This window comes from Carcharodon carcharias, chromosome 4, assembly GCF_017639515.1.
Source record: "Carcharodon carcharias isolate sCarCar2 chromosome 4, sCarCar2.pri, whole genome shotgun sequence".
NCBI lineage: Eukaryota > Metazoa > Chordata > Chondrichthyes > Lamniformes > Lamnidae > Carcharodon > Carcharodon carcharias.
Genome location: NC_054470.1, coordinates 47,828,838 through 47,852,311, shown reverse-complemented (window position 1 = coordinate 47,852,311; position 23,474 = coordinate 47,828,838). Strand labels below are relative to the sequence as shown.

The 23,474-nt window shown below is 42.9% G+C and overlaps 1 protein-coding gene across 2 annotated transcripts in view; it reads right to left on the bottom strand.

The window, feature by feature from the left end:
- LOC121276975 (fibrillin-2) overlaps positions 1–23,474 on the bottom strand; it is a 401,991-nt gene that overhangs the window by 16,160 nt on the left and 362,357 nt on the right. For both annotated transcript variants that reach the window (XM_041185736.1, XM_041185737.1), the window contains 5 exons: positions 23,009–23,134; positions 20,259–20,381; positions 18,820–18,936; positions 14,131–14,259; positions 6,440–6,559 (listed from right to left, as the gene is read on the bottom strand). In XM_041185736.1, the coding sequence (XP_041041670.1) occupies positions 6,440–6,559; positions 14,131–14,259; positions 18,820–18,936; positions 20,259–20,381; positions 23,009–23,134 (615 nt within the window). The remainder of the gene's footprint in view (positions 1–6,439; positions 6,560–14,130; positions 14,260–18,819; positions 18,937–20,258; positions 20,382–23,008; positions 23,135–23,474) is intronic.

Below are 23,474 nucleotides of genomic sequence, written 5' to 3'. Positions count from 1 at the left end.
TAGACTCCAGGAGGATGATGACGATAAGCAGTGAGGACATTCCATAGATGTTCACATAGCCTTTTGCAAATGCCTGACTCCTGTCTGGCTGAGGGCAGCTCACTTGCACTCTGTGATCAGAGTCATATCATAGAGACACAGCCATGAAACTTTAAGTGTATCTGGTCCTTTGTCAGCCTTCAGCACCTGTCCCCTTCAGGAGCACTGTCACTGATCACAGATGCGAAAGAGATGGGGGTCAGCCCCACCTCAAAGGTGCTGAGAGCACACAGAGAGAATAATGGAACTCTGTGACGTTTGCCCACATCATTCTGGCAGCAATGACAAGCACCATCGAGGTACAGTGTCCAGTGTGTGTGAAGCTGGACCATTACATTGGTCTGGAGGTTACACACTGCACAGGGAAGAGGCCCTGGACTGAGACACATGCCTTTATCTTGTGCAGAACACAAGGTTTCACACCTGAGTTACATGAACACTGCTCATCATAACAAGGAGCCATAGACAAGACATTCTTGGGAGTTTATTTACAATAGTGAACATTATGTACAAGTGATTAACACGTGGCCAGGCTGTGCAATTATGTCTTCTTAACCTTGCTAACCCTGTTGCTACTTCTTGGTCTTTCCCCAACATCCACAGCAAAGGTGGAGGCAGCCAGATGACTGCTATGCCCTGTCTGTGATGACCTTGGCGGGCGTCCTCTGGAGGGCCCCAGCCTGCTTTCGGGGTCCTGCTGTGTGGCAATGGTACCCTCCTCGGCCTGTGGAGCTGGAGCTGCTGAGGTCACAGGAAGAGGGGTTTCAGATGGGCTAGTCACTCCCAGAGTCACCTGGGGTGGATGGCCCCGGCAGGGGGTGGGGGGAACACGTGCTGATCCTCCTCCCTATGGGTGCCCAAGGGCCCCTGGCTGACTCAATGAGGAGAAGGGGCAGCTGAAGTGAGATTGAGCTGTCCTACACCCCGCTTGCATAGTCACTTGGGAGGCCAACTATGCTATCAGCGATTGAGTTCAGCCCACGCAGCAGTGCAGGACCGATATCCTGGACCCAAGGTCTCCATGGCAGTCACCATCCTACCAGTGTTGACCTTGGTGGTTGGCATGCCAGCACTATCACCTCCGACTGAAGGCAGACGAACTCTGCCTTGCAATCTGAGCAGTGCAGTGGACACCCCTTCCTGATGTTCCTGAGCTTGCCTTTGCAGCTTCAGGTATGATCAAGTCCAGAGGCTCGTCACCTGACTCCACCTGCTATGGATCGGACAGTGCGATGTGCTCACCAGATTGTGATCCCAAGACTACTCTAGGACTAGGTCCCACCCAGGTGTGTGTCTCTGCACTGGTAGAGGGTGTGGGTGAACGATGTGACGGGCCTTCAATTAGGGTGTCATCAGTTTCTTCTTCCTGTGGTGTCTTCAGGGCTTGAGTTGAGGACCTGGCTCATGGACCCCCTTCGGCTGCTTTGAAGAGGTGCGAAAGCAAGGAGAGATAATTAGTGTCTGACAGGGGCTGTGCGACAGGGGGACTGACTCACTGCATAGCTGTCTGATGGATGTTGTACTGCTGTATCCTCACTTGATTGAGCACCGCCGGCCTCACCATCAGAACAGGAATGGCCCAGATCGTCGCTGGCCAGCTGGATGGCTCTGTTTTCAAAGTCTGTGAGGACCTTGATGTCAGGCATTCCTCCACCAGTCTGAGACCTCTCCCTTTTGTTGTGTGCCTGCTCATCCTGCATGAAGACAGATGGAGTGTGTGTAAGCAGGGTGCCTGCCAGGCCAGGAGAGAAGGATGCCTGGCATGTGTGGGTGGTGAGTGATGCCGTGGATGGGACGAGGACACGATCCACAGGGCATATGAAGGTGTGTGTGAGAGAGTGAATGGTGATGTGCCTTGAGGTCACTGTGCATGTATGATGGGTTTGTGAGTGTGACAGTTGAGAGTAGTGAGATGAGTGACTTACCCTGGCAGAAGGGAGGAGATCATTCATCCTTTGTTGACACTGGGTGACTGTCCTCTTTTGCTGTATGTTGGCATTGACCACCGCCTCCCATGCTGGATCGGCGGCCTTGCTTGCTGGTCGTCGCCCAGAGCTGGGGTAGAGGACTTCATAGTGGGCCTCCACGGTGTCTAGTAGGCGCCTGAGGGGAGGCATTGCTGAATTTGGGGGTAGCATGTCTCCTCCCTTTGGCAGCCATGACTTTGCAGCAGCTTCTGATCCCTTACTCAGTGCTAGCTCTGCGCAGAGGCGCCTTTGAAATATGGCGCCCAGATTTCTGGAGGCCTGAGGTGTCGGCAGTGTGGGCGAATCAGAGGCCCCCCCCCAACTAGCGATCCAGCGTGTTTCCAGGGAATACATTATTAATGTGACAGGATGCACCTGGAATGGGACAATAAGGCGCAAATACCTGCCATTGAGGCCGGAGGGTAAAATGTCCTTTTCCCTGCCCGCTATCGCATTTTGTGCAAATGTGGGATGATTCCACCCAAGTGAGCGGGCAGAAATATAATATGGATCTGTGAAGTTATCCACTTTGAGAGGAAACATTGAAAAGTAGAATACTTCTTAAATGGAAGATTTATATTCAGAGGGACCTGGGTGTCCTTGTATATGAATCACAGTAAGTTAAAATGCAGATACAGCAAGCATTTAGAAGAGATGAACATTAGTCTTTATTACAAAGGGATTTGAGTATAAGATTGTCTTACTGCAATTGTATAGGGGTTCAGTGACATCACAACTAGAGTAAATTGTACTGAGTTTTGGTTTCCTTACTTAAGGAAGAATATGTGAAGGCTTACCAGACTGGTTTCTTGAATGGGGAAATTGTCCTATGAGTGGCAATTGAGTAGACTAGGTCTATATTGCCTAGTGTTAAAGAATGAGAGGTGATCTCATTGAAACAGATAGACCAGAATTTTATTACCCTGGGAGCGGCTGGGAGCGAGGGGATATAAAATCTGATGGGATGTCAGAGGGTGTCATGCCTGTCGCCTTCCTATCTCTGCTGGTATTTTACCACTAGAGGGGTAAAGTGGTGGGTAGTACTCCCCCGCCTTGCGTCAACTGGGCCAATAAAACCTGGTGGCCTCCCTATGATCTTGGAGGGGGCAGGTCCCCCCTGGTTGGGCACCCTCTGACCCATGGAGGGCCCCCAGCAGAACAGGCCATTTCCATGGGAAGATCCCTCCTGCCTGATTAGGTCTGTGATCCCTGGTCCAACTTAACCGAACCTTGAGTCTGCTCGGCGGTTGCTGGTCTGTAATTGTTACAGTCCCAGCAGTGACCGCTGCTGCCGGTGGTGCTGCTGGGTCTGAAGAGGTGCTGGTCCTCCGATTGGCTGGCAGCTTTTGAAGGCGGGGCATGCTGCCTCAGATGGATGGAAGCCACGACTTTAGGCAACTAATTGCCTGAACTTTTTCGGCAGTAGATGGGGCCACCATTTCCATATGAAATCCTAGCCACAAAATTCTCAAGGGGTTCAACAGAGTAGATGTTCGGAGAATGCTTCTCTTGGCTGGGGAGTTTAGAACTGGAGAACATAATCTCAGAATAAGGATTCAGCCATTTAGGGTTGAAATGAAAATAAATTTCTTCATTTAAAGAATTGTAAAATTTTGGAACTCTACTTTAGAGTGCTGTGAACGCTCAATAGTTGAATATATTCAAGTTAGAGATTGATAAGAATTTTGGACACGATGGAAATCAAGGGATGTGGGGACACTGCTGCAATGTGTCGTGCAGGTAGATCAGCCACAATGTTACTTAATAGTGGAGCAACTCAAAGTGGCCTATTTCAGTTCCTTTTCTTACGTTCTTGTGAAATAAACAATTTATCTAGAAACTTTTGCATCAAGCATGTAATGTACGTGTTGGTTTTGACATCTAAAAAATTAAAAGGTGTGAAACTGTAGTGAGATGTTCAACCTAATATGGTTGTATATACTATGGGATCTCTGATTTTAATTATCTCTCCTATTGTCTTCATTCTATTCTCCATTTATAGCCAGGACTTTTCTATCTTAATATTTACCATGTCTTTGTAAAGTTTCCTTGTGTCCATTCATGTGTACATTTTGGCTGATCTTCCGAAATCTAGTCCATTATTTCTACCACCCTCCTTTTTCTTCTCCCCTGCCTCCACACTTTCCTGTTAACCAATTATGTCTCCTTTTATTTCTTCTGCCGCAGGTCCTTATGAGCAGCAAGCACAACATCTTCATCCTACTCTCTTGCTGAGCTCCCAAAATGGCATGCCTGCTAGGAATTATTCTTGCCAACCTCTTTCAGGTCCCACTCATTCCTCCCACTGCTGATCCCATGGATTCTCCCAGCATATCAACAATCTCGATCACCCTCTAAAATGTCTGTTCACTTGTTAACAAGACCATAATCATATTGTGGATAATTGCATTGGTATCATGACCTCTACAGAAACTTGGCTCTCTTGTGATACCCCTTAGTGAGGCCTCCCCGCCTGGTTATACTTTCCAACATCTGTCACAGTCAAACTGCCACATTGGCGGTGTGGCCCTTCTTACCAAATCTCACCTTGGTCTGTCCCCCTAATCCTCTTGTACATTCCACCTTGCTCCACCTCTCTAGCTTGTCTTTCTCCTACAGCCTCTGCACTAAGCAACTTCTCATCCTCAGTGATTTTAATCTCCATTTCAACACACCATGCCCACTCTCTTCTGAGTTCACTGTCCTCCAATCCTACCTTAACCTCACCCTCAAATAAATGCCCTACCCATTTGTGGCCACCTCCTTGATCTTGCCATCTCATGTGGTCTCTCTCTATTCTTCAATTGGCTTAATCACAGACAAGGCTGTATTCTGTACAGGGGCATATACTAACCATAGCATAGAGGTTATGTTACTAGACTAGGTCTGCATTAATGGAAACGTGAGTTTAAATCCCATCGTGGCAGCTGGGGAATTTAAATTAGTTTAATTAAATAAATCTGGAATAAGCTAGTACCAGTCAGCGACCACAAAACTACAGGATTGTTGTAAAAACGCATCTGGTTCATTAATGTCCTCGAGGGAAAGAAATCAGCTGCTTTACCTCGTCTGGTCAATATATGACTCCAGACCCACAGCAATGTGGTTGACTCTTAACTGCCCTCTGACATGGCCTACCAAGCCACCCGGTTTCATTAAAGAAAGTGACTCACCACCATCTTTTCAATGGCCAGCGATGACCATATCTCTTGAATGAAAAAAAATTGTGAAGGAATGCTGCTAGCCTGGTTGACTGACCAAACTATATTATCACAAACAACATGGCAATGCATTACAGCTGAACAGCATTTTCTTGATGGAGGAATATTTCATATTTAGCTAATTTATGTTAACTCTGCTTGGTAAAGTGAAAACAACCACTTGAACTAATTATGGTTTTCTATGCTAAAAACAGAGCAGGCTGCTAAACATCTGGTACTAGTATAGTAAATTAAAAAAAAAACTACTTACCAGTTAGGTTTCAATAACTCAAAATCATTGAAAATAGTTGTGCACAGAAAAATGATTAATGCACAAAATCATTCTTTCCTGGCCTGTTAACGGGTCTGTTATTACTTAAGAATCTAATTCAAGCAGGCTTCTCTCCAAGAAAATAGATTGTCTCTAATTGCTGTGTAATCCATTTTATTTCTGTATGGACCCTGTTAGATCAATTCCTCCCACCACAAATCCCAGCTATGCAGTGAAATCTATAAAGCCAGGGAAATGCACCCACCCTGTGCAAAGTACCAAATGTTTTGCCTGTGGTAGATTCTACACTTAAAAACTAGTTCCGTCTTATTCCTTCAGTCCACATTAAAACTTCATAAAAATAGGTGGAATTCATTTCATTTGGCTACAAAAAATAACTTGTAAACCAAGATTTGGGTGAATCATGAGAAGAGGAAAAAAATGAAGGGCTTAATTTTTTTAGAATTGCAATATTTGTATTTTTTTCTCATTGATGGAATGAATGCTCAGAAACCGAAGGTAACATACTCTTCCTGTTCACCTTACGTTTAACATAATAAATTATTTAAGACCCCCATGGATAAGGACAAGCTGCAAAATCTCCTATGACAAATGTTCAATATGGCAAAAACAGATAAGCCAGCATATTCATTTCTCAAAATATGAAAAGCACCGAATACGTATCGATGATCCTCTTAGGCTAAATTTAAAGCGATGAAAATCATTACTTTCTATTACGTTGTAAAGCCAGGAAGCCATCTTTCCTATAATTCTTTAACAAATGACACTGTCCAATTCAATTTAGTAGAAAAATAAATATTTCTTATTATTTTATTTTATTTTTAACATGTTGAAAAGTTGTGTGTGCTGATTTAGATTATATTTAAATAATAAAAGTACAGACTTCTGTATCCACAGAAAAACAGCATTAACTTTAACACTGGCTTCCCTCTGATACTCACCAACGCACTGGTTCCACTGATAGTGCTGCATGTAGCCTTGAGGACAGCTGCACCTGTAACCTCCGAGCATGTTTTGACAACCGTGTTGGCACCTGTGGCTTCCCTCACATTCGTTTACATCTGCAAAAAGACAGGGCAATTGAGAACAGAGTGAAGTTTTCCATAGATCCCATTTTATTCTCTCCTTTCCTGAAGGTGCTGACTCATTCTAGGGTATGATTCCAAACGTGCTGGCAGGCTTCCAGTATCATCCCCAAGTGACCATTTCTCACGCTTGAGTCTAGACATTGAGCACTGGCTGGTGTACTGCATCAAAGCCACGTATGATTTGTCTTCACCAACAAACATACTTCTCAGCATGGGTCACTGGATAGTAAGGCAGAGTGGGTACTTTGCCTAACATTTTCCCCCTTGATAGCCAAATGGTATTGTTGCCAATTGTAACACTCCTATTGTCAACTGAGATTAGCTAACTCAGTGCTGTTTGGGATCAAACCCAGGATTTTTTTGTCTGTACAACATAGTATCATGTCAGGCAGTGCATGTATCCACAAAGAACCAGGACAGCTCAGCTCCCATTTTTTAATCCGTGATTCAGAAAGGGTTGCCTTTGTGATGTTAATACATCACATTGACTGAAGCAGTCAATCTTTCTTGTCCCAATATCAAATAATTAGCATTAAAATAAAAGCAAAATACTATGGATACTGGGGATTTGAAATACAAACAGAAAGTAGCAGGTCAGGCAGCACCGGTGGAGGGAGAGACAGAGCAAATGTTTTGAGTCCAATAGGACTCTTCTTTGGAAGACTTGAAATGTTTTGGGGCTGTCCCTTTAATTCAAAGTAAAATGGAATATTGAAGAGGGTCACGTAGTCTGATTTGAATCTGGACGACAATAAGCATGGGTGAATTAGCTACAATGTGGATGGTGTTGTCTAGGTTGAGACTTGCTGAGCTAGGTTCTCACACCTGAAAACAAAGGCAGAAGCAGCTGGGCAGACTTTCTGTCTTGGATTTTCATCCTTGAGGCAGGTAGGAGGAGTACATAATGAGGTTTGGCTGAGAGCCCAGATATCTATTAGAATACCAGAACACCTGCTCCCCGGAGGAAACAATTATTGACAGCTCAGGATTTCTGACCTCTGAGGGCAATTTCACATTTGTTGATATAACCCAAGTGTTTGTGGTTTGTAGGTTTTGAACTTCAAAGGGCCTGGATGATTGACACTTTTATTAGCTTGCTGTCTAGATTTTTATTCATAGGAGAAAATGATCAATGGATGACACTTTTTTAAAACCATTTTTTTTACACATCCCACTTTAAACTGTGGTATTCATTGTTTCTAGCAAGTTTATGTTGGGTCAATGAGCATGGAAGTGCTGGAGCCTGGCATAGGGGGCATAAGTGAATATACGGAGCTGGTGGGGGATGTTAGTTGGTATAGGGGGCATGAGGGGGCCTTTTAAACTTACCTTTTAAAAGGTCCCATCTTGCACACCAAGGTTCATGACTTCTCTTAGGGGCCGCGAACCACGACTCTTTAAAAACCTGGCCTGATTCCATGAAATAAGAGATAGCTATCTTTGCAATGGAGCTGTTCAGGTTGGGAGTGTCAGTTGCGGGCTTCTGAATGAACAGCCCGCACCCTTTAAAGGCACTCCCAAAAATCTCACAGCTCGGGAATGGGGTCGGGAATCTCGGAATCGGGACCCACCTGCCATTTTGAAAGGGCTCCTGAGACAACCCGACTCAGTGAAAATCCAGGTCTCTTTCCATAAGATTTTGGATGGAAAGAGAGAGAAAGAGTGATGATTAAAATTGCTGAAACCTGAGAGAGAGCAAGTTTCAGGGACCATAGGGGCTTTATGTTGGTTATTCCTCAGTCATTTTCAGCATTGAGTTAGGGTCAAAATTACTGAGGAAAACTGTCAACAGCTGTCCAAAGTCAATGGAAGTGAAAGCTGGGCAATTTCTGTAATAGGTGATTTGCCAGTGCACATCCAAACAGTGCAGGGAGGCAATGGATGAGAAGATAATCAAAGGGAGAACAAAGAGGAAAAAGGTACGATATTTTAGATATTCTTTTGATGCATAATTCAGTGCAATTGCATTAAAACAGATAAGAGTTTTGAAACCAGTCCCTTCTTCGCTAATATTCTTTCAACACATCTGGTCCTAACTTCAGGCTTGGCTATGATATACTTACTTCTAGACATAGTCAATTAACTTGTCAACACTCACTGTTCAGACTCACACATAAAGAATGTCCACTTGGGCAAGATATCAGAGAGCTAGTAGCTCCTACAGAATTGTACCCAGATGATTAAAATTGCTGAAACTTGAGAGAGTGACTCTGATAAGACTTTTCTAAGATTGAGTTTGTAGTTCCATGTCTCTTTCAGTATGCATCAAAGCGACACTGAAGTCAATGCTGAATTATTTTAAGTTCAATTTTGCCATGTTAACATGCATTGCTTCATTATGATGAAAATGGTTGTCCTAGGAAACAGGGAGGATTCAAAATCACCTAGAGCCAAGGAAAACAATTTCCATCAGAGTTTGTGTTTGAGTTGACTTATGCTTTGGACAAATATGCCCTTTAGTTTCAGCATAATTGTCAAATGGGCTTCAGCTAGGTACCATTTTCCAGAACTTTCTCAGCTGAGTTTTGGGTGAAGTACTGGTTGTATTGTAACCATTAAAAAAGTGAAATTCACTCCTTGCAGCTGTAAATCAAATCAAATCAAATCAAAATTAAAGTACTGTATAATCTTTGCTTTAACTCAAGACAAAATGTAAAGTGAAATAGAAAGTTAAACCGCCTTTAGGGATAATAATGTAACTAAACTTGAGGCCAAAGACAGCTGCAAGCTGACGTTAAAACTTTACTTCAAGGTTTTTATTTCAGAATGTTAGAAAATCTTAAGGATTTCCAGAAACTGTTTTTGTGAAACACTTTACATGTCTCTAAATGGAAAACTGGTGTAATATAAAACTTAAATATTCAGAAGTTGTTCAACAGTGTAGACATGGGCTCCAATGTACATTTTCATCAAGTGCTCCTTGTTTTTATTCTTTCCACTGGATGTGGTTGTCACTGGCTAGGCCAGCATTTTTAATGCCCATCCCTAATTGTCCTTGAGAAGGTGGTGGTGAGCTGCCTTCTTGAACCACTGCAGTCCATGTGGTGTAGATACACTCACAGTGTTGTTTGGGAGAGAGTTCCAGGATTTTGACCAAGCGACAATGAAGGAACCGTGATAGAGTTACAAGTCAGGATGGTGAGTGGCTTGGAGGGGAACTTCCATGTGCTGGTGTTCCCATGCATCTGCTGCCCTCTTCCCTCTAGGCGGCTGAGGTCATGGCTTTGGAAGATGCTGTCAAAGGAGCCTTGGTGAGTTGCTGCAGTGTATCTTCTAGATGGTACACACTGTTGACACTATTCGTCGGTGGTGCAGAGAGTGAATGTTTGTGGAAGGGGTGCCAATCAAGTGGGCAGCTTTGTCCTGGATGGTGTCCAGCTTCTTGAGTATTGTTAGAGCTGCACTCATCCAAGCAAGTGGAGAGTATTCCATCACACTCCTGACTTGTGCCTTGTAGATGGTGGACAGGTTTTGTGGAGTCAGGAGGTGAGTTACTTGCTGCAAGATTCTTAGGGAAAATTTTTCCCCCCATCGGGGGTGAAGTGCGGGAGCAGGTGTGGGCGCGCGCGCCTCTGATCGGCGACCTCGATTGGGGGCACACTGCCATTTTACATGGGCGGCCAATTAAAGCCCGCCCAGCGTGACGTCCGCTTGGAAACGCTATGTGCTCCCTGTGCGGGTGGGGTGGGGGATTCCCTCAGCCGGAGTGTGCTTTCGCGCATGTGCACAAAAGAGCGTGCAGATCTCCCTGAGGCTAAGTGCTGCCTCAGGGAGATTGGTTCCAATTTAAAATTTGTAATACAAATGATAAAAAAATTTCCCTGACATGTCCCCTCATGTGACACTGTCATATGAGTTGGGACGTGTCTATAACTTTTATTGAAAACTTTAATAAAAATTTAAATACCCTTAACCCACCCGCAGATGATGTTTCATGCTTTTTCTGAAGCCCACCCGCCAACCTTAAGGTTGGATGGGCAGGTCCATTAATAATTTTCATTAGTTTCTCAATGGCCTCAATAGGCCGTTGACAGGTTGGTGGGCTCGCAGCTGACCTGGCAGTGCCCCGCCGACCTGAAAATGGAAATGACGTGGGGTGACATCAGGAGTTCCACCCGACGTCATCCCGTGTTATTTTACACGTCAGCGAACGGGCCCCACCCCTGCTCGCCGACCGGAAGATCCTGCCTCTAGCCTCTGACCTGCTCTTATAGCCACAGTATTTAAATGGCTTGTGCAGTTCAATTTCTGGTCAATGGTAACCCCCAGGATATTGATAGTGGGGGATTCAATGACGGTAATGCCATTGAACATCAAGGGACAATGGTTAGATTCTCTCTTTTTGGAGATGGTCATTGGCTGGCACTTGTGTGGCATGAATGTTACTTGCTACTTGTCAGCCCATGCGTGGATATTGTCCAGGTCTTGCTGCATTTGGACATGGACTGCTTCAGTATCTGAAGAGTCGCGAATGGTGCTGAACATTGTGCAATCATCAGCGAATATCCCCACTTCTGACCTTATGATGGAAGGAAGGTCACTAATGAAGCAGTTGAAGATGGTTGGGCCTTCGGCACTACCCTGAGGAACTCCTGCAGTGATGTCCTGGAACTGAGATAATTGACTTCCAACAACCACAACCGTCTTCCTTTGTGCTAGGTATGACACAAACTGTTGGAGTGTTCCGCCCGATTCCCATTGACTCCAGTTTTGCTACGGCTCCTTGATGCCACGTTCAGTCAAATCCTACCTTGGTGTCAAGGGCAGGAACTCTCACCTCACCTCGGGAGTTCAGCTGTTTAGTCCACATTTAAACCAAGGCTGTAATGAGGTCAGAAGCTGAGTGACACTGGCGGAACCCAAACTGTGCGTCAGTGAGGCGGTTATTGCTAAGCAAGTGCCGCTTGATAGCACTTTTGATGACCCCTTCCATCACTTTACTGATGGGGCAGTAATTGGCCGGGTTGGATTTGTCCTGCTTTTTATGTACTGGCTGTACCTGGGAAATTTTCCACATTACCAGGTAGGTGCCTGCTTTGTGGCTGTACTGGAACAGCTTGGTTAGGGGCACAGCAAGTTCTGGAACATAAGTCTTCAGTACTATTGCCGGAATATTGTCAGGACCCATAGCCTTTGCAGTATCCAGTGCCTTCAGATGTTTCTTGATATCATGTAGAGTGAATCAAATTGGCTGAAGACTGGCATCTGTGATGCTGGGGATCTCCGGAGGAGCCCGAGATGGATCATCTACTCAGCACTTCTGGCTGAAGATTGTAGCAAATGCTTCAGCCTTATCTACGCACAAATGTGCTGGGCTCCCCCATCATTGAGGATGGGGAAATTTGTGGAGCCTCCTCCTCCAGTGAGTTGTTCAATTGTCGATCACCATTTACAGCTGGATGTGGCAGGACTGCAGAGCTTAGATCTGATCCATTGATTGTGGGTGGCTTAGCCCTATATATCATTTGCTGCTTATGCTATTTGACATGCAAGTACTCCTGTGTTGTAGCTTCACCAGACTGACGCCTCATTGTTAGGTATGCCTGATGCTGTTCCTGGCATGCCTTCCTGCACTTTTCATTGAACCAGGGTTGATCCCCTGGCTTTGTGGTAATGGTAGAGTGGGGGATATGCCAGGCCATGAGGTTACAGGTTGTGGTTGAGTACAATTCTGCTGCTGCTGATGGCCCACAGCACCTCATAGTTGGCCAGTCTTGAGTTGCTGGATCTGTTCAAAATCTATCCCATTTAGCATGGTGAGAGTGCCACATCACACAATGGAGGGTATCATCAATGTGAAGATGGGACTTTGTCTCCACAAGGACTGTGACAATATTGTCATGGACAAATGCATCTTCGGCAGGCAGGTTGGTGAAGATGAGGTCAAGTATATTTTTCCCTCTTGTTGGTTCCCATACCACCTGCTGCAGACCCAGTCTAGCAGCTATGTTCTTCAGGACTTGGCCAGTTCGGTCTGTGGTGATGCGACTGAGACATTCTTGGTGATGGACATTGAAGTCCCCCACCCAGAGTACATTCTGCTTCCTTGCTACCCTCAGTGCTTCCTCAAAGTGGTGTTCAACATGGAGAAGCACTGATTCATCAACTGAGGGGGGAGAGGGGCTGAAGTACATTATAATCAGCAAGAGGTTTGCTTGCCCATGTTTGAGCTGATGCCATGAAACTTCATGTGGTCCAGAGTCGATGTTGAGGACTCCCAGGAAACTCCCTCTCGACTGTAAACCACTGTGCTGCCACCTCTGCTGGGTCTGTCCTGTTGGTGGGACAGGACATACCCAGGGATGGTGATGGTGGTGTCTGGGACATTATCTGTAAGATGCGATTCCGTGAGTATGACAATGTCAGGCTGTTACTTGACTATGAGACAGCTCTCCCAATTTTGGCACTAGTCCCCAAATGTTAGGAAGGAGGACTTTGCAGGGTTGACAGGGTTGGGTTTGCTGCTGCCGGTGCCTAGGTCAATGCCGGGTGGTCCGTCCAGTTTCATTCTTTTTATTGACCTTGTAGCAGTTTGATACAACTGAATGGCTTGCTAGGCCATCTCAGAAGGCATATAATCATATTACTGTGGTCTGGAGTCACATGTAGGCCAGACCAGGTGAGGACGGCAGATTTCCTTCCCTAAAGGGTATTAGTCCTTTTGATGTGCTAAATCAAAACCTGATGGGTTTTTGTGAAAATCGAAAATGGTTTCATGGTCATCATTAGACTTTTAATTCCAGACCTTTATTGAATTCAAATGTCACCATCTGCTGCGATGCATTATCCTGGGTCCCTGGCTTATCCGTCCAGTGACAATACTACTACGCTTTGTCCTGCTTTTTGTGAACAGGATATACATGGGCAGTTTTCCACATTGCCGGGTAGATGCCTGTGTTGTAGATGTACTAGAACAGTTTGGCTAAGGGTGCAACTAGCTTTGGAGCACAAGTCTTCAGTTCGAATGCTGGGATATTGTCAGGACCCATAGCCTTTGCAATATCCAGTGCCTTTAGCCATTTCTTGATATCACGTGGCGTAAACCTGCTCTACACATCCTGTCTTTGGATTTGTTGGAGTGACAGATTTGACAGTGGTCCTTAGTAACTATCAGTGGGTTTTGCACATGTTTAGCCAGCAGCAGTTGGCATGAATGCTCCCAATAAAATGCAAAATAGGAATTATTGGTTATAAGCAAAAATAAAAGCAAAACACTGCTTATGCTGGAAATCTGAAATAAAAGCAGAAAATGCTGGAGAAACTCAGCAGGTCTGACAGCATCTGTGGAGAGAGAAACAGAGTTAACATTTTGAGTCTGTATGACTTCTTCAGAGTGGAATTTTTGGTACCCATCCCATCATATGTAGAAACATCTTATGAGAATTTTCTCAGTCAGACCTGATTAAACTCTATTTGGTTGCAGTGCCATGATACAATGTTGTTATTGTTTCTTTCACTGCAATCAGACATTGAGTAGGATAACTTAAGGCATTACGTACAGACTGCGTAAGTATGTTGAAAAAATCAGGCTTGAAGGTACATACCCTCACAGTTTAAACCAGTGTTATCAAGGGCAAATCCTCGCTGACATTCACAGCTGAAACTTCCAGGTGAGTTCTGACAAAGCCCCTTTGATCCACACAGTGAAAGCTGTGAAGCGCACTCATTGTTATCTAAAAAACAGAAAAGTAGATGGTTCAGAAAAAACCCAATGATGGAGGCTAAGAATAACTGTCACAAAAACGTGCTTTATGCCGAAAAATGATTTTTAATCCAACAGCTGGAAAACCCGAACTGAACTTTTAGAAACAGAGACTTTTTAAAACACAGACGAGAAATGTGCCTTGAGCTCACAACAAAGATGGCTATCCAATTTGCATCACTGAACCGTCCACATTCCAATCCATTAAGCGGGAGACACCATGTCTACAAAGGCCCATCAAGGACAATGGTCTTTGGAAAATATGAATGAGCTACTTTTCTTGTCCCCGTTAGCAAGACATCAAGGCAATCAGCTGGAATATTCAACAGGGAGTTCCCAGACATCAACTCAGCTAGCTACAATGTGAATATGCTAGACCCAATCACTTGAACAATGAGACACTGGCTGAGAGAGAGGATTGCCAGACATGAATTGAATACATTACAAGGGGGAATATACTATTCACGGCCACGTTTGAATCACTGGGTAATGGACATGTGGCAGGCCTACATTTTGTGTGTTTAAACATTTATTCTCTCTAAAGTTAGAGGAAAAGCAGCTGAGGGGCTGATGAGAGAAGACCGGGAGGGGTCTTTCTTTCCTGCCTTTCTCTCCAACTCACCTTGCAAGTTTCAAATCCCATTTGCTGACCATGGCTATCCAGGGACCTCCCTGTTGCAGCCAGAGAGTCCCTAAAAGAATTCAACCCAGCACTACTGTTTCCAGGTGAACTACCAAATCAGCCATCCACATCTTTAAATCACAAGCACACGACCACCAAAGGAAAGTTGCAAGACCACCAAATTCGGCCTGAAGCCAGCCAAGTCATCAAACTACAGACTTCACCCCTTTTTATTTCTCTGGACTCTAAGCTGACAAACCTATTCTTCCCTACTATTGGTGCTAGCTTCCCCAATCTATTGGTGTGCGTGTGTGAACTTCCAGTTTGTGTGTGTGCATGAAAGTTGGAGTGTGTCTTATTCTTTTATTTAGATCGGTTTAAGAATAATAGAGTTAAACTCTTCCTTTGTTAAACTCCAGAAAACCCGTCCGATTGGTTCTTTCATGTTCACAGTGCACAGACAGTTAAACACTCACTAAATTTTCAAGTATATCCTTTTCAAGAGAAAACCTGTTGCGGTCAAATGAGCAGAGAGAAAAGAAGGGAGCCATTTGACCCCTCCTCACCTGATCGTACCAGTAGCGCACAAATATATGTTGGTAGAGTTCGAAATCTCATCCTTCATTAACATAGCAGTGCCAGGATTATGCTGAAAAAAGTGATTGGCTTAAAGAGTTCATGTTGCACATCGCACATCAGAAAATTTAATTATTGAGAAATTTGATGGATATAGTTTCTCTAAATTACAACTAATGGAATCTACAAATCTCTAGTTGCTCTAGCTCAGTAAACACTAATAAATCCTAAGTACTGTACAACACTTCCTCCTAGGAACTAGGCTCAATGCAATTAAGTAATCACCATTTAAATTAATGCATACTCGTCTCATTACAAATCCTTTAACTTCCTTGATTTTGAACTTCCACAAGAATTAAATTTAAAGGCGACAAATGGAAGTAGAAATCCTAAATAATGCATGTTTTTTTTTGCAATTTCCTTATACATTATCATATCATTCTGCCTCATTAAAGAAATCAATGACATTCTAATCAGGGGCCTACATTCCTGTCTGCAGTAACTAATGAAAAATAGGCATAGGAAATGGCTCTCTGAATTGCAGAACAATGTTTCCCACACTGCTGGAGCTGTTAAATTCAACAAGGCAAACTTAACAGTGATGCATCTCTGGTTTCACCCTTACTATTCCATGTGCTAACTGGGACGAGAGAAGAATAATACTGAGAGCAGAAAGCCAAGTTTATGTGTAACAAATGCATGGTGCCTATTGCAGCAAAGCAAACTATCAAACTGCCGTGCTGCACCCAGCAAATCTTGATTTTTTTCTTGTGGCGACTAGGAAACAGAGAAAGGAAAGCAGGCGATTGACTCTGGAGAAGAGTGAAAGCAAGCTAAAAGTGAATGAACGAAGCTTTGAGGCATACGTTATGAATTGGATAATCACAATTGTCAGGCCAGGAAAACTTATGCTATACTGAAGTCCCACTTTGAACTTTGATACACCATTTAACAAGGGTTCATGCGCTGACTGGTCTGCAGGCTGAGAGAAGAACGTGTCACTGGGGTAGTGGCAGGTGATTATAACATGAAGATAAAATAGCATGAGTTGAATCATTGAATGAATGTGAAAGCAAATTCGGAACTGGAGCTGAAATTTTAATATGTCTAAGGACTCCCTCTGAATTTGACACACTAACATAAAGTAAAAAAATCTAAAGAGAATACAAGCCCAATTTACTCAGCCTTTCATCGCAGGAAACCCTCTCATCTGAGCAACCAATCTAGTTAGCCTTCGCTGTAAAGCCTCAAAAACAAGTACATCCTTCCTTAAATATGGAGACTAAGGCCAGGATTTAATGATGAGGCAGTGGCCCTGCCTACTGGCTAGAAAATTAGGCACCAGCATGCCTCCATCTGCCCTGGAGGACTCTATCTTTCATAGTTCAAGCAATTAGTTACCTGAACATTTGGCTTCTGCCCTTCTGAGGCAGGATATCTCACCACCAAGGGCGGGCAGCTCTTCAGTTCCAGCAGCACCACTGGGAGAGGTGGCACAACTGGGACTGCAGCAGGCCCCAAATCAGAAACGTCACTGAAGGCCTGAAGGGAGGTTAGTTGGCTGGCCTTCCTGGGGGATGGGGGCATTGTCAACCACAACAGCAATAAGAGCGGGGCTCTTCCAGTGTCCATGCTACTGGGGGATGAACATAGGGCACAGGATGATGATTAGGAGGGCCCCATCGCTACCCCCCCCATTCACCGAGACCAAACCCCCCCCCACCACCCACCATCTTAAAACACCAGTAAACTGGTGACTTAACGGCTTCAAATGATCTAAGGATAGGCGGGCGGGCAACCCACTAATGTCCCATTGCTGATAAAATACCATTGAAGTTGGGAAGATGGCAGGCACAACAACACCAGCATCCCACCCAGTTTTACGCCCGCCTGCTTGTCAGCCTGGGGTCAGGTGAGGGAGTCAAGGGTACGGTGGGAGGGGAAGGCAAAAAGCTCTGGACCCAAACTTCATACAGTACTCCAGCCTTCCCAATTGCTTTCCGTACCTGCATACTAACTTCCTGGGTTCCTTATACAAGTACTCTAAAGACTCTTTAAGCTTTAACATTTATAATTTTATACTCATCTACCACCTTGTTTCCCATTCACCTAACCTGTCTATATTCCTTTGCAGCATTTTTGTGTCCTCACATTTTACATTCCCACCTAGCTTTATATCATCAACAAACCTAAACACATTACTCTCAGTCTTTTTGTCTAAGTCATGAATATAGATTATAGATTTGTAGAACAGATTTATGAATATAAATAGCTGAGGTCCCAGCACTGATTCTTGCAGCAAATCACCAGTTACAACCTACAAACTTGAAACTTTATCCCTAATCCCCTCTGCTTTACATATTACCACCGCAAACAATATTACTTTCTTTCTTACTCCAGCTGATGTCTTATGGCATTGGTCATGAATGGTCTGGAGTCCTAACCACAATTGTGATATCTACCTGCTTAGACAGAACTGTCATTAACCCGATCTTCCCATTTAAAGCCTTTGCTCAAGTACTACCTGTGGGAAGTGATACATATAATCAAATCCAAGCAAATGTAGGTGTTTGTAAATTCTTCAGGGCAATTAGAAGGCATCTTTAGTTGGCTGAAAACATCTAGCTCCAAACCAGAAGAGCATAGTGTTGCTTTTCTTCTCTTTTTAGGATTGTATGGAGAAGGCTTTAGCCCTGAATCTACTATTTAATAGCTTTTTTGAGTCTCGTTTGAGTTTTGACCTACAATCAAAATTTGGACTGAAGCAATTTTGTGGATTTATGTGTTTCATGCCATTGATATAAGGTTGCTTCTCTATTAGCCTCATTCAAAGTTAAAATGTCCAAGTTTTTTTAGTCTTTTTACATAACTCAGGTCGTTAATCATAAGATTCAGCCATATAACTTTGCACTGCCTCTAGCAATTGTATATTTCCTCTGTGCCTGAAGAACCAAAAATGGGTGGAGCACTCAAAGTGCACTCCAATCAGAACACTATGCAGTTTGAGAACAACTCAGTCACATGATTAGGAGCCTGAAGTGCCAGGTCACAGGGTTAACAACATGAGTTCTGAGGTATGTATTTTCTTAAACTATTTTGTTTTTGACTTTGGTATATCACAAATCTTTTTTCTTGTCTATGGACAAAGCCACAACAATTCAATTAACATAAATTTTAAAAAAGCATGAAATGCTGGAAATACACCACCTGAATCTTTTCTCATATTCACAGCATAACATAAAGATTATCCCTCCAACCGTAAGACACACAATTAGAATTTTCCAAGTGCAATAAAGCAAATAATTTCTTTGTATGGATGTAGGTTATTCCTACCAATGCAGGCAGTGTGATGCTGTGTGAATCCAGGTGGACACTTGCATGTAAATCCGCCAATGGTGTTGACGCACAAGAACTGACAGTTGTGCTGTTTTGTAGAACATTCATCAAGATCTAAGGAAAAAGAAGTGAAGCAAGTAAATAAATATATAGTCCAATTCATTTAAAAGCATCATTAATGTTAAATTTTAAATATGAATTTAAACATTTTATCTATGAAGAGAATCAATTTGGCTGCAAACTGCTGAATACCAGAGCTGTTTGAACTTTGGGCAAGTCTTAGGGGCAGAATTTTCCGGTCGGCTTGTGGGGGCAGGCCTGACACCATAAAATGATGCGTGATGATGTCGGGCTGTGTCCCACGTCCTCACGCTTAGTAGTGATGTTTCATACGGCAGGCACGTGCCGAAATTGGCTGCGCGCCTGCTGATATGTAAATGGCCTATTAAGGATCTGATTAAAGTTGTTCTAAACGCTGCCCATCCAACCTTAAGGTTGGCGGGCATGCGAAAAGGCCAAGCAACCTTTGCAATTTTTAGGAAACCTCATCCACGAGCGGGATGAGGTTTCCTAACGCTTCTATTAAATAAATGTTTAAAATTTCATAAATTTGAAAATATGAGGGGACATGCTTAAATAAATTTTTACACATTTTATTTAATAATTTTATTATTGATTCAATCTCCCTGAGGCAGCTCCATGCGTGTATGCGCAAAAGAGCGCTGGCCTCGACTCTCCCTCCTCCCTCCGCCTGCACAAGTAGCGCTGAGCGCTACCGGCCACATATTACGATGGGCGGGCCTTAATTAGCCCACCCGCGTAAAATGGCAGTGCATCCGCCCCTGCCTGCTCCTGCCAAGCCTGCCCGCCATATGAAAAATCCTGCCCTAGGTGTGAGATTTTCAGCCAGGAATCAGCTACACATATCCAAGATCTCATCTCATGCAAACAAGATCCAAGATGAGGGTGTGTGTCAATATTTTCATAATGATTAACATCACCAGAAGGGGCCTGTGTCTTAGTTTCACTCAGAAAAATGAGGGTTGAATTTGAAGGCTCCATAAGGGGTTGCTTAAAACTTGATTACTTGTGAATAATCTAAGTCTAACAACATCATTCACCGTGCTCTTCCCCAGAATTACCACTACTAAAAACTTAAGATTTTCAAATCAATTCATTTTTCTGTACTAACTTCTGAATTTTTTTTTTTTGCTTTTTATCTCTTTCTAGCCACCCAACTCCACTGTAGCACCTTAAATTCCCCATCACACTAAGAACTATCTGAAGGCAACAACTTCTGGCTAAGCTGAGACAAGACTCGTGTAGATGAATCCACCTCCTACGCTTGACCAAGTAGCAATGAGAGTAACCATGCCAAAAAAAAAATCAATGCATACTTAAAACTGCTAAGTACATTTACCATTTCCTTTACTGACCTCTACATGTCTTTCCATCCTCCTGCAGGAGGTAGCCTCTTGGACATGAGCAGTGGTAGCTCCCTTCTGTGTTCTTACAGATAAAGTTGCATGGTTTTGGAGACTGAGCACATTCATCAAGATCTGGTCATGTAATGACAGGAAGAACAGTAAAATTAGGAATCTGTGCCAATTCTTAATAGTTTTAATTAATTGCAAATACCATAAAAATTCAAGCCTGGAATGGTTGATTTGCATAGTTTTTACTTGGATAACATGATTTAACACCATAGCCTGAGTTTTATATTTAGTGTGATTTTAATGCCAGTGGCAATGCATTTAATCTAATTAGGTATTACTGGTGTTAAAGTAATGACAATCAAAATACCCATGCTCTTATGTAGGAAGTCAGGTATTATCTACAAAAGCTATATTCGCAAAAATGATCAGAACGGGTATGTGATACAACAGTCGTTGTAGTTCATAAATGGCTGCAACTGATTTTAAGGCTTTGCTGCACTGAACCTCCACTGCTCTGACATGGGCTTGCTGCTTGGCTCCTATTCTCTCTGGTCCATCGTCAGTGAATATTCTTGCCTCTGGAACACCCTTCCTAAACACGGTTAGCTTATTACTTCCATCCTTACCTTCAAAAGCTTCTTAAAATCCTTTTGCTTCAACCATATTTTTGTGTCACTTCTTTATATTTCTGTTTCTCCTCTCCTAACTCTATGTTTATATGAACATATGAATTAGGAGCAGGTCCTTCAAGCCTGCTCCACCATTCAATAGATCATGGATATTCTAACTGTAGCCTCCCGCCTACCCTCGATAACCTTTCACCCCCCTTGCTTATCAAGGATCTATCTACCTCTGCCTTAAAAACATTCAAAGACTCTGCTTCCACGGACTTTTGAGGAAAAAATTCTCCTCATCTCTGTCTTAAATGAGCGACCCCTTATTTTTAAATAGTGACCCCTAGTTCTAGATTCTCCTTCAAGAGGAAACATCTTTTCCACATCCGCCTTGTCAAGACCCCTCAGGATCTTATATGTTTCAACCAAGTCACCTCTTACTTTTCTAAACTCCAGTGGATACAAGCCTAGTCTGTCCAATCTTTCCTCATAAGACAGCCCGCCCATTCCCGATATTAGCAAACATTCTCTGAACTGCTTCTAATGCATTTACATCCTTCCTTAAATAAGGAGACTAGTAATGTACACAGTACTCCAGATGTGGTCTCACCAGTGCCCCGTACAACTGAAACATAACCTTTCTATTTTTATATTCAAGTCCCCCCATAATAAACAATATTCTATTAGCTTCCCTAATTACTTGCTGTACCTGCATTCTAGTCTTTTGTGATTCGTGCACTAGGACACCCAGATCCCTCTGAATCTCAGAGCTCTGCAATCTCTCACCATTTAAATAATATGCTTTTTTTTATCCTGCCAAAATGGGCAACCTCACATTTTCCCACATTATACTCCATTTCCAAATCTTTGCCTACTCACTTAACCTATGTCCCCTTGTAGCCTCCTTATGTCCTCTCCACAACTTACTTTCCTGCCTATCTTTGTATCATCAGCAAATTGAGCAACCATATCTTCTGCTCCTTCATCCAAGACATTTATATAAATTGTTAAAAGTTGAGGCCCCAGCACTGAACCCTGTGGCACATTGCTTGTTACATCTTGCCAACCAGAAAATTACCCATTTATGTCTACCATTTGGTTCCTGTTAGCTAGCTAATCTTCTCCCCATGCCAATATGTTACCTCTTACACCATGAGCTTTTATTTTCTGCAATAACCTTTGATATGGCACCTTATCAAATGCCTTCTAGCAATCTAAGTACAGTACATCCATTGGTTCCCCTTTATCCACAACACGTGACTCCTTCAAAGAATTCCAACAAATTGATTAAGCATGATTTCCCTTTCACAAAGCCATGTTGAGGCTGCCTGTTTGCCTTGAATTTTTCTAACTGGCCTGCTATAACATCTTTCATAATAGCTACCAACATTTTCCCTATAACAAATGTTAAGCTAACTAGCCTGTAGTTTCCCACTTTCTGTCTCCCTCCCTTTTTGAATAAAGGAGTTACATTAGTTATTTTGCAATCTAATGGCTCCTTTCCTGAATCCAAGGAATTATGGAAAATTAAAACCAACACATATACTATCTCACTAGCCACTTCTTTTAAGGATGAAGTCCATCAGGACCCGGGGATTTTTCAGCCTGCAACTCCAACAATTTGCTAAGTACCCCTTCCCTGGTGATTGTAATTTTCCTGACTTCCTTCCTCCCTTCCAATTCCTGATTTACACCTTTTTCTGGGACGTTACTTGTATCCGCTATTGTGAAGACCAATGTAAAATATCTGTTCAATTCACCTGCCATTTCTTTACTTTCCATTATTAATTCCACAGACTCACTTTATATAGGAGCAACCTATAAACATAAGCACAAACCTATAGTTTCATATTTGTCTTTGATTTTTAAAGCACTCAGCCATCTTTCCCTTGCTAAGAAGTACTACAGAAATGTTGTTTGCTATTGAGAAGATTGGCTGATGACTTGCTTGCAGGCCTCTGCCAATACTAGTCTTGATTTTTATTGAAGATGACTCTTGCTCTGACTTCCATCATAGAAGTTGATATTCACATTGGTAATAGGAAAGAACCATTTTTTTAAATTTAAAAAAGGCCAATAATACACACCAGGGATTGTCTATTATAAAATAGATTAAATAGTTAAACTACTCCTTACCAACACATGCTGTACCCGTAAGTTCTGTGGTGTAACCAAGCTTACAGAGACAGCGGTAAGAACCAAGTGTGTTGATACACTGCCCATTCAGACATAGGTTAGGCATCACCTTACATTCATCAATGTCTGTAACAAAACACCCAGTTAGAAAATATAAACTATATATGTATAGATAATGAATTTCCTGCAATCTTTCAGAATAGTACACAATTGGAATTGGGATCTTCTTTTTTACAAAAGCCATTGGAAACCAATTTCCAAAAGACATTTCATTAAGACTAGTAATTACTAATTATGATAAAAGCAAAATACTGGAAATCGGAAATTTTCTGTTTTAATTACTAATTATGATTCAATTCAAACATGTATAGTAGATGTACAAAAACTGGAAAATAATTTCCCTATTGTTCAAAATTTTCATACTCTTTACTACAGCCAACACAAATTAATAAAAAATAAAAATGAC